The 15,445-nt window shown below is 32.6% G+C and overlaps 1 protein-coding gene across 1 annotated transcript in view; it reads left to right on the top strand.

Moving 5' to 3' along the window:
* LOC18041689 (cysteine-rich receptor-like protein kinase 10) overlaps nucleotides 1–1,095 on the top strand; it is a 5,480-nt gene extending 4,385 nt beyond the window's left edge. Inside the window, exons 5-7 of the mRNA XM_024184355.1 lie at nucleotides 72–309; nucleotides 413–563; nucleotides 769–1,095. Coding sequence (XP_024040123.1) covers nucleotides 72–309; nucleotides 413–563; nucleotides 769–1,080 — 701 coding nt within the window. The 3' untranslated portion in view covers nucleotides 1,081–1,095. The remainder of the gene's footprint in view (nucleotides 1–71; nucleotides 310–412; nucleotides 564–768) is intronic.
* Nucleotides 1,096–15,445: the final 14,350 nt, after the last annotated feature.

Consider the following 15,445-nt stretch of genomic DNA (forward strand, 5'->3'; position numbering starts at 1 on the left):
CTCCCCTGAAAGTAAAGCAAGACAAAGAAATACTCAAGTGCATATTGTGATTTTTTTTTCTTGGTTTTCAGATTCTACCAAGGGTGCACAATTGGACTGGAAAAGACACATAAGCATCATTAATGGAATTGCTCGAGGACTTTTGTATTTGCACGAGGATTCTCGACTCAGAGTTATTCATCGAGATCTTAAAACTAGTAATGTCTTGCTGGATCATGAGATGAACCCAAAGATATCAGACTTTGGAATGGCAAGAATCTTTAGCGGCAATCAAAATGAAGCTAATACTAATAGAGTTGCTGGAACATAGTAAGTACAAACCTATTTTACCATATACAAGTACCGGGAATTTATCTAAAATAATGTTTGTTGATTGACTTAAATTTTTTTATTTGACATATTTTTTCAACAGTGGATATATGGCACCCGAATATGCAATGGAAGGAGTATTTTCAGTAAAATCGGATGTTTTTAGTTTCGGAGTTCTTCTTCTAGAGATCATAAGTGGAAAAAGGAATAGTGGGTTTTATCTCTCCGAACACGGCCAAAGCCTCCTCACTTATGTATGTGGCCTTTTTCTTTTTTTGTGAGCTTACTCCTAACATGATTGGTAATTAAATCTAATAATATACATTGTTTCAAATAACTCAAGAGATTTTACCTATTGAAATAATTGGCATACATGCAACTATTTTTATCTCTGTTTTATAAACAATAATTTTTCGATGATTAATGATAGCATGCTAATCCTTGTTCACAACATTCCAGGCATGGAAATTATGGTGTAAAGGAGAAGCTCTAGAGCTAATGGATCCAGTACTAAAGCAGACATGCGTGGACGCTGAACTTCTGAAATGTATACATATTGGATTGTTGTGCGTTCAGGAAGACCCAGCCCACAGGCCTAACATGTCATCTGTGGTTGTAATGTTGGCGAGTGACACAGCAACGCTTCCTCCACCAACCCAGCCTGCATTTTCTGTTGATCGAATTGCTGCTAAGTCTGGTCAATCCTCATCATCAGGTTCTAAATTTTGCTCTGTTAATGAGATTACTCTTTCAAATGTGTATCCTCGTTGACAATTGTCTGTTGTTCGAAAATCCAAACACAGATTATTTCATGGACCATAATTTGTTTTATGAACTCTCTTTCTACAAGATTAATTTCTGCGCCCGCAAAGTGCGCGGTGCAGCTGGACCAAGGTTTTTCCCAAATTCCATTTAATCATAACCCTTTGTCAAATCAATAATGGAAACACATGTCAATACTACATGCTGAAATAATTTATTCTGAGTTACGCCACTTGGTGTAGCTCGATTAACCGCGAATGCGTTTTTCATCGGTCCTCATTCAAGGTTGAAAAATAATAGATGATAAGAGTTTCATCCGTCTAAATGGCTTGTCTGTTTCTTTGATTTCGATTAGTTACATAAATTATTAAAGTGGTTAGATAGAAATTCAGAGACGCCTTCAAATCTTTGGAATACAATGAGTGCAAACTCCAACCAGATGTTTTTTTTTTTTAACTTTTTCCAATGAAATGTTTATATAAGTCGGGAAAGGCATATAAAAACTTTAATTGCCCACAAGATAGTGGAGAAATAATCTGTAAGTCTTTCCATTATTTACTGACATCTGTTTAAGGAATTTTGTATAACCCTGAAAATTAAAGAGAAAAATAAAAATTAAAGAAAATAAAATTGCTTTCATTTTGAAGCTCAAAAACAGATATTATAAAGACAACAAATAAATAATTAAATAATTAAAAGTTTTACTTTGATTGAAGTGATCTTCTTGACTGATATCAGCATCCTCTCTCCTCTGAGTTGGAGGCTTGGAGCATGTCCTAAACAATTATGCGCGAAAAAAGAGCTAAACCGCAGAGTTTTCTACTGTCAAACTCTGTGATTTCGTCAAATAAGTCCTCACATGAGAAGTCACGTGATTCCCTTATTCTTACCAAGTCAGAAGTTCGGTTAGTGCCGGTAACTTTTTTTATTTTCTCTCAATCAGCGTTGTATTATTATACCAGTGCAGTACTCTTAACTCCAGCATGAAAACCAGTAAAACAGTGAGATCAATATGTAGGATTATGACCAATTACGGCTAAAGATAGCAAATGGGCCAGGTGGCACATGGCATGGTCTGCGCACAGTGCGTGTCTGTATAGTACTGCACGGCATGAGCATATTTTGGTGGGGTACACGGCACGGCACAACGCACACGTGGGTTGGGCCCGACTTAGAATTTTAGCCACGTGAGTTTTAAAAACACGGCACGATTAGAAATTGGCTAAAGTATCACATGTAAAAAGTCTCATAATAAGTATGTTTCACTAGTGCGCTAGCACGCGGCCCGTATGTTATCAATAGCATGCGGACAAAAGTATATCAAATTAAAATTTTTTAATGAAAAGTAAATGTAAAATGTTATGATTTTCCAAGTAACTTGAGATTAAACTTTTTAATATATTTTATTAGAATAGGTTTTCTAATTAATTTAAGTCTTATTTTTAGAAAAAATATTCTAATTGTTTCATGTTATAATTTATTAAATGAATAAATGATATCATGATTTTAATCAATAAAATTATAAATGTCATCATTTTATAAATGATAAATCTAAAACTTTACAACTCATGACTTGTTATAATTGATATCTTGTAATTGTGACTTCTTCTAATCATTATTCCAAAATTTTAATTTTAATTTTTATTAATCATTACTACGATCTATGGAATTAGATTTATGCATTGTTGTATTATATTTGGTTATTGTGAAACTAAATAATATAGTTGTGTAATTGTGTTAATGAAATGTTAATTGTTTCCTTAATAAAAATGTATTATTATTATTATTATTATTATTATTATTATTATTATTATTATTATTATTATTATTATTATTATTATTATTATTATTATTATTATTATCGCATGGGCTGATGAGTTTAAAGAAAGGGCATGTTGGCTTGAAAAAGTATGGCAGGCACGTGGACTTAAACAAAGCACGCCAAGCACGCCCACAAAAAAAAAATAAAAAATTCTCGAGCTTGTTTGGGAATGGTCCAAACATTAGCACGTGTGGGCTCATACCCTGGACTATACCCTCCCTAACCAAAAAAAGGTTTGGGCACAGCACGGCACCGCATGTTTAGATGGTGGGCCATGCCATGCCTTCCTATGGGCCCCCGCAGGCATCACTTTGAACTGTTTACTGCCAAGCTACAATAGTTGACAAGAGAATCAAATGCATATGGAGAAGCGAAAGATTGGCCAAAATCCCATCATTAACTATGAAAATTGCTAGCATTTAGGCCATGTTCGGAATTAAAGTTGAGCGATTGTAGTTTAAAATATATAGTATTAAAGTGTTTGGCATATATTAACTGTTGTGAGCTTGTGGCTTAGAAGTTAAGTTAATTTAATCCACCACTTGTATGAAAAAAAGATTTTAATATTTTTATTATTTTTGTCAAAATTATTATTTAAAAATAATATTTACCATACAAAATTTATTTCATAATTATAAATTTTCTTCATAGTAATTATAGTTGAAAACTACAACACCTTAATATCAAATAGAGTATTGTCACATGATTAAAAGAATTTTATATCCTTAACAAAATAAGTGAAAGAAGATCATCAATCAAATTAAGTATGTACCTGATTAATCAGGTGCACTAACTAATCCACTTAAATGCTTGGGAGTGATTTCTACAACACATTGAGATAATATATTGAAAAAAATCACTTTTTATATCCCAATATGAAATTTTAAAATGCGGAAAAATTCAAAAAAATGCATAAATCGTGCGGTTTAAATGCTTTAAGTTTTATACCTCTAAAACCTCAAGATTTTAAAGTTTTTCCAAATTTTCCCGCATTTTAAGATCACGGACCAGAAAACTATATATATATATAGAGAGAGAGAGAGAGAGAGAGAGGAACTATATCACATATGGAAACAAGGCCAGTTCCACATCTGAGTACAAATCTTCCAATATCTAGCCACCTTAAACTTGAGTAGTGGTTTGGTTTAATCAATGAGATCTTCCGTGCAATTGGCCTTACTTAATTATTCGCATACAATTTTTCTCCCCCCCCCCTTCTTTCGCATAATAAACGATCATTCTATTGCTGGTCCTAGTTGGGCCAAGGTCTCAAAGCAGGTCATTTTCGCAAAGCCCGCCTCTAATTGGCCTATCAATCATGTGTATATTTTAATTTTTCACCATCTCCAATGGTAAAAAGATAAGAAAAAACATGGAAATCAAAATTTATTTATTTATTTATTTTTGCACTTGTATCTTCAGTTTCTTAAATCAAGACTTCCTTATTTTAAAAAAAAATGACAGACTCATATATATGCACAAAAGAAATTAATATTGGAACTGAAATTGCTTTAATTTTATTGAATTATGGATACAAAGTAATGAGCTAGCCGTTGGAGGGCAAACAGGAAATAAAATCTAGCCTAATAACATTTAATCCTTTCCTTACATCATTGAACTAGTTAGTAATTGGGTTCCATTTAATTGTTGAATATTTTGTTGTTATAAAGTATTTGATAAACACTTGGGTATGTGAGTTGGAAGTTAATGTGATGACTTAATATTTAATTTACGATATAAATATATTATATTTAACATAATTTAAAAATAAAAGAACAACAAAAATTTCAAGAAACATATTTACCGAATACTATCTTACTTTTATTTTTGCTTCTTAAAATATGATATTCATCCATCCGTAAACCCCACATGAATCATATGGCAGTCAAAACGATTTACATTTTTACCAAAAAAAAAAAAAAAATCGGTAGATTCTGTTTGATATAATAATTTAGGCGCACATATCATTTTTGCACTAATGTCTTTCAATTTCACATTGCACAGCAGCGGTTGTGGTCGAGGGGATCCACGTTGAGACGATCCTGGTCTAAAATTGGACCTAGGTGGAGTGCAGTCGCGGCCTCTTTTTATGACAAGTGTATTATTACTTTAGTACAAAACTTTCAACTCACTAGAAAAACAAAATTAAGACTTGAACTTTGTAATTATTACGAGTTTGCCATTCACTCTCCACTCATCTCTGCACTGGCTTTATCTGCGTGCTAGCCATTAGGGAAAAAAGAAGAAAATTGCTTCTGAGAGGTGATGGCCTCAGAAATTTTTATAGAAATTACTTGGGTTTTCTTTGTGGATGTGTTGTGTTTGTTAGGGTTTTAGTATTTTTTTTTTTTACCGGCTATTATTTCCAGTTGCATTGCGCTGCTTCACAGTTCACTACATTATTATTATATATATTTTTTTAAGGAAAGCTTCCTCACTTAGGTTGACTGAAATTTTCTCTACCAATTAAGACTTCCTTGTGGTTCTAATTTTATTGTGGGATCTCGTGTCAATTTCTAGGGTAATCAGACTGATAAGCTCTGGTTTCTTTCACTCTTGATTCTGCAAAATGTCACGGGACTTGAGAGAGAAAATGTCATTGGGGAGAGAGAGAAGAATGATAAAGATAGACCAAAAGAACTGAAGGGTGATTTTGTGATTTGGTTTAATAAAAGTGATGGTAAAATATTAATAAAATAAATGATTTCTCTATGCTGTCTGTGTTTTGATAGTATTAATAGTGAGATTATTGTGATGTGTTTTAATTTCAATCATTTATTTAATATAATAAATAATTAAATGGTTAGTTAACAGATAGCAGGAACTTACAAGTTGCTAGTAAATATTAGTTTTTTTTTAATTCTAAATTAACATTAACTGTTAAACATATTTAAAGTGCTATATTAGTCTATATCATACATACCACTTAAGATGCTGATTTTGTTGAAGTGTTGAAGTCGTTTCAAAAGAGCTCAACATGCATATACTTGCTTCAGATTTTGACACATGAGCTCACGTGGAATATCGAAAGAAGATTCATTTCAATTCTACGAAATCCCAAATAATGGAAGAGACTAGAAACTTAAAAATTGAAAAAGAAAATAATGAGTAATCCATATAAAATCTTTACATCGAATATAAATTAAATTACAGGGGACAAAAAAAAAATTGAAAGTAACGAAATACAAATACGTCTAATTAATAAAGTTTATTGTTCTCACAATTTGATGCCTGCTCTAATTAATGATTAAGAGATGTTAGGCTTTATTACTGTGGTTGCATGGATAGATGCAAGAGGATAAAAGAAATTCGTTTTTTGGTTTTATCATTAAATACGAGTTTCAGGCAAAAAGAAAATTAAAAAAGTGTTCTGTTATTAAAAATTAGATTTTGCTTTTATAATGTACTACAACTTTAACGTAGAATGTAATAAAAAGTATATAATGACATTTTTGAGTAATCAATTGTAGTTTTCTTTTTCTTAAAAAAAAGCTATTATTGAAAGACAATTAGTATCATTTAAAAAAAAAAAAAGATACAGGAAAAAGTTACTGAAGATGATTTTTCTTATAGTTATTAAGATTATTTATTCAGGAATAGAGAGTCTTCAAAATTTCAAATACAAGAATATGAAAGATAAAATCGAGAGTGAATTCAATGAAATAGATAAGAGAGATTGTAATGTATCATATGCCTATTTATTTTCCCTTTTTAAATTCAAAATAACATGTTTAATCAGTTTGTTAACGGTTATAATATCTTTAAAATAATTAAATTTTTTATTAATAAAATAATGTATACTATTAATTAGATCTAACGATACATACTTTTTACATTATTAATGCCATAAAAAAACTTAAGGGACTCCAAAATAAAATATAAGTTCTGTTTTTATTTTAACAATTAAAATAATTAAAAAAACAAAATAATAAAAAGTGTAGAACTCCACAGTCCACAGCGAGTATAGCTGGCACTCCTCTTGAACCGAGACATTCTGCATTTCTTTTTCCAGGGGCACACGGAAACTCAAGCTTTGGCCTATCAACTTTTGAATATCAGAGTCTCCTTTGCACCTGCATCCTCGGATCAACATTTCTTAGTTATCTGATAATTGTGGTTACGAACGTTCAATATAATCTAATTAGTCAATTAATCTTCCGCAAGACGAATATGATGCTCGTGTTTCTCTCCGCGCTAAGCTTTCTAATCAGCCTCTCAAGAGCATATGATGACCCTACTTATGCATATCATTTTTGCAATAACAAAGTAAATTTCACCAGAAACAGCACTTAAATCTCCTCCTCGCTACTCTTCGCTCTAACACTACACACTGCAGCAGTGACAAATTCTCCGAAGGTCTACGTCTCTTTCTCTGCTGTGGTGACGTCAGTACAGAATCCTGCAAAGATTGTGTTAATTTTGCTACATCACATATAACTCAACTCTGTCCCGTGCGAAAGGAAACCGTAATATGGTACAGTGAGTGCCTTTTACGTTATTCGAATGTTTCTTTCTTTTCCGCCATGGACACCAAGCCCTTTTTTTACACGTCGAGTACACAAAATTCTACGAGTCGTCGGTTATTTGAGCAGCAAGTGTGGAGTTTGATGAACGAAGCTTTAAATCGGGCTCTGAGTACTACCAAATGTTTGGGCCAGCAAACAAAAATTACTCAGACTGTCAAATGCTATACGGCCCCGTTCAGTGCACGCAGGACCCAGATGACCATAGTCGATGTCTTCGATACCCTGTTTCAAATTGGCTGAATGTTGTAGCATTAGGCAAGGAGGATGAGTGCTGTATCCAGTTATAACATCCGATATGAGCTGTACCCATTTTATAATGATACCCTGATCGCGTCACCCACATCGGCGCCGGCACAGGCACCATCGCCTGTGGTTTTGCCTCTCCCATCTCCTGGCTCTGTGACAAGCGCTCAAGGTAAAACTAATTTCGAATTTCATTCTTAACTTTAGAAATTAACATCAAATTTGATAGCGATCCTTTAAACTAAGTTCATTCAGTTAAAATTACTCGAACTTTTTTATTGAGAATGTAATACAATCACTCATTAAACCTCTTTTTTCACTGCAAAATACCTGCAGAACTCGTTAACTCCTTGATAAAACAGCAATTTGCACAAAGAAAACACCATATGGCCCACGATTTATTTATTTATTTGTTTTTTTTGTGTATTTTTACTAATTTGTACAAGACATTTTTCACACGAGTTTGTGTCTATTACATAATAAAATAAAATAAAATAATATATATGATTTTGGTATCTCGTAGGCAAAGGAACGAAAGCAACATGGATTGCAATTGGCACAACTATACCAACCATTTTGGTATTCATATTCTTGTTTTCTCACAAATACTAGAAATTTTTTTTTGATGCTTTATGCCGCTCAATTCCTCTAATCTCTGCAGAATAATAATGTTAAGAGGAAGTGAGCTAAACTCTCCTATTTTGTTTATCGATCGAATTCATTTCACCACCTCTGTTTAAAAACCATTAAAAAAAGAAAAAGAAAATAGAAAGGTTAGATTTTTTTATCACATTTTTTTTTTGTATTTTTCACTACTTTACCCTTGGAATTTTTATTGAACAAAGTTGGATACTATAATATCAGTGATTAAAGAGTAAAAGAAAAAAAAATTTATAGTTGCTTTTTTTTAGCAATAATATTAGGAATCCTAATATTTTAGTCCCAACTCAAGTCTCGATTTCATGTGCTACTCATCTGTTGTACAAAATTATTTAACCACTATCTAATAAATGAATGTCATATTAGTTGGACTCAAGTCGACACTCCTATGTTGACGATGCTCTTTTTTTTAGTGCCAAAGGGGTTTTGATTAATTTTTAAAACAAGAGAAAAATGATTAATTAATTTATTAAAATAACAGGGATTTTTGATCAATTTCCCCAAATGAATAATTTACAAGGTTTAGATTTGAACTTCATTCCAAAAATATTACGATATTATCAGAAAAATATATGAACGGCACAAAAAATGAAACATTTTTCTCTATTTTTTTCCCAAAAAGAAAGTAAATTCAATGCGTCTTGCAGAGAAGAAAGCAATAAAAAGGCAAGAACTTTATACGAGAGAAGATTTAACTGGTGATGACAACTCATGATATTTTTAGGAGGAGAGACGCAAGGGGATTCTCGTCAAGAGCTCCTAATCTTCCCGTTAGGTCTAACACTCGAGGCTACAAAGCATTTCTCTCATGAAAATAAGCTTGGAAAAGGTGGTTTGACCCTCAAAGAAAAGCATGACAAGATGGATGACAAGGAGTTGATAAAGATCAATAGACAGACATGTGGTTGTTGGTATGAATTCAAATGCTATTGGTGTCAATGTGTAAGTGTACACAACAAATAATATAATGATAAGTATTCAAGATCGTCTCCACATGTATTGATGTTATTAAAATTGCTACAACAATCTTAACAGTACAAGTTGCCTTAAATGAAAATAAATTAACAATTAAACTAATAAACTATGTAATAAAATGCAATAAATGAATATGCAGAAAGTAAACTTTCACTTCACACACAAGGATGAAATCAATAAGAATGAAGTAGTTAAGTGATTAAACTCTCTTAACGGACTTGACTATTTCTTGCAAATTTGGTTTAGATGCTGCGATATCTGCTACAGCACTGGGCAGAATCCTCATGTATCCTCAGCTGTTGCATGTTAGATGTCTTATATCTATATGCAACCTAACAGTGACCAATTGTTATGCCAACATAAGATATATCATTACACGTTTAGGTTCTATTTACCCTACAAGGTGAATCCCTATATCCAGTTCATCACTAACTTTAGATTAAGTGTGACTCTTTTGGACTCAAGCTAAACTCAATCTAGGAAATCCAATCTAAAACAAAGTATTATTATGATATGTTCCACTAAGATAGGCCCTTTTGTGGCTCTTTCCTAGCTTGTATCATTAAATGAGTGGTCAGCCAAAATAATAACTTTAAATAAATACTATCACAACAAAATGTTATAGTAAATATGCAGCAATATATAAATTCAGTCAAGAACCCATTAAGATTGTTTAATACTCAACCACAAATAATATTAGTTCATAGTTTGCAAAAGAAACTAAACAATAAAGGTTCAGCCGACAAATACACTCTCATGTCAAAGAATAAACAAGAAATCAAAAGAAGAATAAGAAAGACTGAAATCTAATTGATTCCCGTAAATTCTCCACTGATGCAGCCTTAAGCCTTGATTCTTCCTCTTGAAATCTGTTTTTCCTTTGTTTCTTTTCGGTTTATGATCTTGGTTGACGACCCCCTTTTCTTTTGCATATGTGCCTCTTTTATAGCTCAAAATTAGGGTAAACGAAAGTTCAGGGCGCACATATTCCTGATTAGGAAACTACAGATCGCAATCTATTAAGTATCTCGTGCAAAATCTTATGTTGTTGTTCCAGGATTGCTATAGCAATGGTTCTAGCATCTGCACTATTTCATATTTGCTCCATTTCTTCTATAGCCATATTCTTTTGTCCTTTTTGTAAGCCCATTACTACAACATCCTCCCATGAAAATTTAACTTCCGATTACCTACAATTATGGATATGTTTTAAGCACACAATTATTGGAAATCACACAAACTTTATTAAACTTGAACTAAAATGGATGCTAATGCAAACTATCATTGAAATGTACTAAAACACCTCAATTACTCTCTAAGTAATCTTGATTTAAGTCTAAAAGTATCATGATGACTCTTATTTCATAGAGTTATCAGTGGTACTATTCGCTTATGTCTAGCTAAAGATCAGAAGTACTCTGTCATGATAGAGACATCGGCAAAGAAATTATGGAAGGTACTGGAAAAAAAGAACGTGAAGAAAAGCCTTGAAAATAAGCTTTATATGAAGAAAAAATTCTATCAATTCACGTATGTACCTGGTATATCGATGAATCACCATGTAAATTCATTCAACAAGATATTGGCGGATTTGCTAAATTTGGATGAGAAATTTTATGATGAAGATAAGGTACTGTTGTTGTTGAATTCACTTCCTAACGAGTATGACCATCTCACTACCACTTTTCTTCATGGGAAGGATAGTATCACATTTGATGTTGTATGTAGTACATTGTATAACTCTGAGACCAGAAAAAAAGACAGAAAGGATCACAAAGATACAATTACAAAAGCATTGACGGCAAGAGATCGTTCACAAAGCCTCAAACATAGAAAAAAGAGCAAGTCTAAATGGAGGTCTGTCAAAGATAGATGAGCTTTCTAACGCGAGAAAGGGCATTAGAAAAAGAATTGTCCTAAGTTACAAAAGGACAATGTTATTTTTTATGCATGTGTAGCAGAGTATAATGAGGAATCAAACATTAGTTTCATTGGCATGACATTGACATGTCACTTAGATGAGTGGATTTAAATTCAGATTGTACTTATCATATGTGTCCTAACAAGGGCTGATTTTCTAGCTTCAAGCTAAACAATAGAGTTGTTTTTATGGGCAATGATAATGCTTGTAAAATCATGGGAGTATATTTAATCTAGTTGAACAATCATGACGGCTCAACCTGAGTCTTCACGGACATTCGCTACGTACCAAATTTGAAGAAAAAATCGCATTTCGTTAGGAGTCCTAGAATCTAAAAGACTCACAATCACTCTGAGGAATGGATTTTTAAAAGTAGTAGTCGGGGCAATGACGGTGATGAAAGGCACAAGAAGAAATAATTTGTACTATTTCCAAAAGAGTATAGTTATTAGATCAGCATTAACAGTTTCTGAAAAAAAATACAGATTGAGAAGCAATCAAGATGTAGCATATGGGTTTAGGAAATGTTGGTGAAAAAGCTTTGCAAACTTTAGTGAAGCAAAGGTTATTGTAATGTGTAAATTCTTACAAATTCGATTTCTATGAACATTGTGTTCTGGGCAAGCAGACGAGTAAAGTTTGGTTCAACAATTCAAGATACAAAAGAAATTTTGGACTATGTTCACAATGATGTGTAGGGACCAACCAAAACAATTTCTTTGGGGGGTATTGTTGGTTAGTTTAACTCAATTGCTATTAGTGTCAATGTGCAAGTGTATATAACAAGTAATAAAGTGATGAATATTCAAGATCGTCTCCACATGGATTGATGCTACTAGAGTTGCTACAGCAATCTCGACAGTACAATCTCTCTTCTAAATTAACTCACAGGGATTAATGAGATTAACTAACTAATGAAAATAAAATTGCAACAAAGTAAAATGCAATAATAAATAAAAATGCACGTCAAACACAAAGGCGAGTCAATAAGAATAGAGTAGTTGAGTGATCAAAATCTCATGATGGGGTGACTGTATTGTTCATGTTAACACCAGTTGCTACAACATCTATTATAGCACTGGGTATAATCCTCATGCATCCTCAGATGTCGCATGTTAGACATCTCATACCTTTATGCAACATAACAGTGACCAATTGTTATGTTAACATAAGATATAGAATTATAAGCTTATGTTCTCTTTACCCTACAAGGTGAATCTCTATGTCTAGTTCATCACTAATCTTAAATCAAGCATGGTCCTTTTGGGACTCAAGTTAAACTCAATCCAGGAAACTCAATTCAAAACCAAGTATTGCTCTAATATGATCCACTAAGACAAGTCTTTTGTGTCTCTCTCTTAACTTGTATTATTAAATGGGAGGTCAACCAAAATAATAAATATAAAATAAAAATTATTAAAGCAAAATGCTACAGCAAACGTGCAACAACTCATATGATCAGTCAAGAACCCATCTAAATTGTTTGTCACTCAACTACAATTAAATTTAGTTCATAACTTGTAAAAGAAAAACAAGCACCAAAGTTTCAACCATTGGATACATCAACTCAACCAAAGAATAAACAAGGAGACAAGTAAAGAATGAGAGAAGTTAAATCCCGATTACTCTGTAGACTTTTGCCACTGGTTCAGACGTATTCTTCTCCTTGAATTATGTTTCTTCTTGGTTTTCTATTCCGTATCCAATGTCGATTAACGACCCCGTTTTTCTTATGATGTGTGCTTCTTTTATAGCTGAAAATTAGGGTAAACGGAAGTCTATGACACGTATCTTCTAGATTAGGAAACTCCAGATCCTAGTTCTGTAAGTATCCCGCGCTAAATTTTCTCTATCGTTGTTCCAAGATTACTACAGCAATGGTTGCTACAACAACGGCTACAACAGCTGCACTGTTCCATATTTGTTTCAATTCTTTTATAGCCAAGTTCTTTTCCATCTTTTGCAAGCCTATTGCAGCAGCATTCCTTCCTTGAAATTTGAGCTTCTAATAACCTACAATTAAGCACATAATTTAAGCACACAAATTATTCTAAATCAAACAAAATTTATTAAGAATAAACTAAGATGAATGTTTATATAAAATATAATAAAAATACAATGAAAACACATTATTTACTCTGTAAGTAATCTTGATTTAAGTTTAAAAGTGTCATGATAACTCACATTTCATAGAGTCATTAGGTATGTACTATTTTGTTATTTTTGTTGGTGATTATTTAAAAAAATGTGGGTGTATTTGATAGAGGACAAAAAGGAAGTTTTGGGTAGATTTCTGAAATAGGAAAAGATGGTCGAGACTCACATTGGTCGAAAGATCAAAAGATTTTGCTTAGACAATGGTGGTGAGTACAAAATTGATCTATTTCTACGAGTATGCCAAATGAGAGCATTGTGCAATACTTCACTATTCGAGATACGCCACAGTAGAATGGGTAGGCAGGACACATGAACTGGACTATATTGGAAAAACTTCAGTGTATGTTGTCCAATGCTGGATTAGACAAAGAGTTTTAGGCTAAGGCAATTGTATATGTGTGCCATCTAATTAATCGTTTGCCATCAGCTACAATTGAGGGCAAAATACCCATGGAAATGTGGACTGATAAACCTGCTATTGATTATGATTCTTTACATGTTTTTTGTTCCACTGCTTATTATCATGTAAAAGAATCTAAGTTAGACCTAAAAGTAAAGAAATCATTATTTATGGGTATAACTAGTGGAGTAAAAAGATATGGTCTTTGGTGTCTTGTTACAAAGAAGATTATTTTCAATAGAGATGTGACTTTTGATGAATCAACTATATTGAAACAGAAAAATTCACAAAAAGATGACAAAACCAGTGGTACTTCACAGCAGGTGGAGTTTGAAAAGGTTAAAGATGATCTACTCGGTGTTGAGGAGACAAATAATAATTCTTCATCGACCAAGGATGAAGAATAAGTTTTGACCTAGGAACCTTCACAACAATAAGATTTAATTGCATATAGAAGGCCACAAAGAGAGATTCGTAGACCTATTCGCTTTGTTGATATAGTTGCCTATACACTTCCAATTGTAGATACTGATGTTCCCTCTACTTACAAAAAAATAGTAAGTAACTTTAAAAGTGTACAATGGAAGCTAGCAATAGATGAAGAAATACAATCTCTTTATAAAAACGGAATTTGGGAGTTAGTTACATTGCTCAAGGAAAATAAAGCAATTGAGTGCAAATAGATATATGCAAAAAAGAAATTATTTTCTCATAAAAATGAAACTCGATACAAGGCTAGATTGGTAGCAAAGTGTTACACTAAAAAAGAATGAATACACTATAATGAGGTATTTTCTCTAGTTGTGAAACATTCGTCTATTCAAATTTTGCTAGTCATGGTTAGACAATTTGATCTTGAATTAGTTCAGCTTGATGCGAAAACTGCACTTTTACACAATGATTTAGAAGAGAAAATTTACATGACTCGGCCAGAAGGATTTAAGGTTGTTGGAAAAGAAAACTGGGTTTGCATATTAATAAAGTCACTTTATGAATTGAAACAATCTCCAAGGGAGTAGTATAAGCGATTTGATCAATTTATAAATGGGCAAAGGTACATAAGAAATAAATTTGATCATTGTATGTATTTTTCATGCTACAAGATGGATCCTTCATATATTTGCTCTTGTATGTCAATAATATGCTAATAGTATCCAAGAGTAAGGATGAGATTGAAAAGTTGAAGGCTCAACTTAATCAACAAATTTGAGATGAAAGATCTGAGTGAAGCTAAAAAGATTTGTGGCATGGAGATATGCACAGATGGAGCTCATGGCAAAGTTAGCTTGTCCTAAAAGCAGTATTTGAAGAATATACTACAACAATTTGGCATGATTGAGCAAATAAAACATGTGAGTACCTTGTTGGCTTCTTATTTCAAGCTTTTTACATAATTATCTCTTTTGAAAGATGCGGAACGAGAATATATGCTACAAGTTCCATATTCAAATGGAGTTGGTAGCTTGATATATGTAATGATGTGTACAAGGCTTGACATTTCATATGTAATTAGTATAGTGAGGAAGCTAGTGACGGCGATCAAGTTTAAGAATTGTTTGATCAGTATCCTACAAGTTTAAAATAGTAAGGAAGGCGGAAATTGGAGGATGATTTGATATACAAGGAGTTTAGTAGTATTCACATCAAGTCGGCTTAGATTTGGACAAATA

Source organism: Citrus clementina, unplaced genomic scaffold (genome assembly GCF_000493195.1).
Source record: "Citrus clementina cultivar Clemenules unplaced genomic scaffold, Citrus_clementina_v1.0 scaffold_5, whole genome shotgun sequence".
Lineage (NCBI taxonomy): Eukaryota > Viridiplantae > Streptophyta > Magnoliopsida > Sapindales > Rutaceae > Citrus > Citrus x clementina.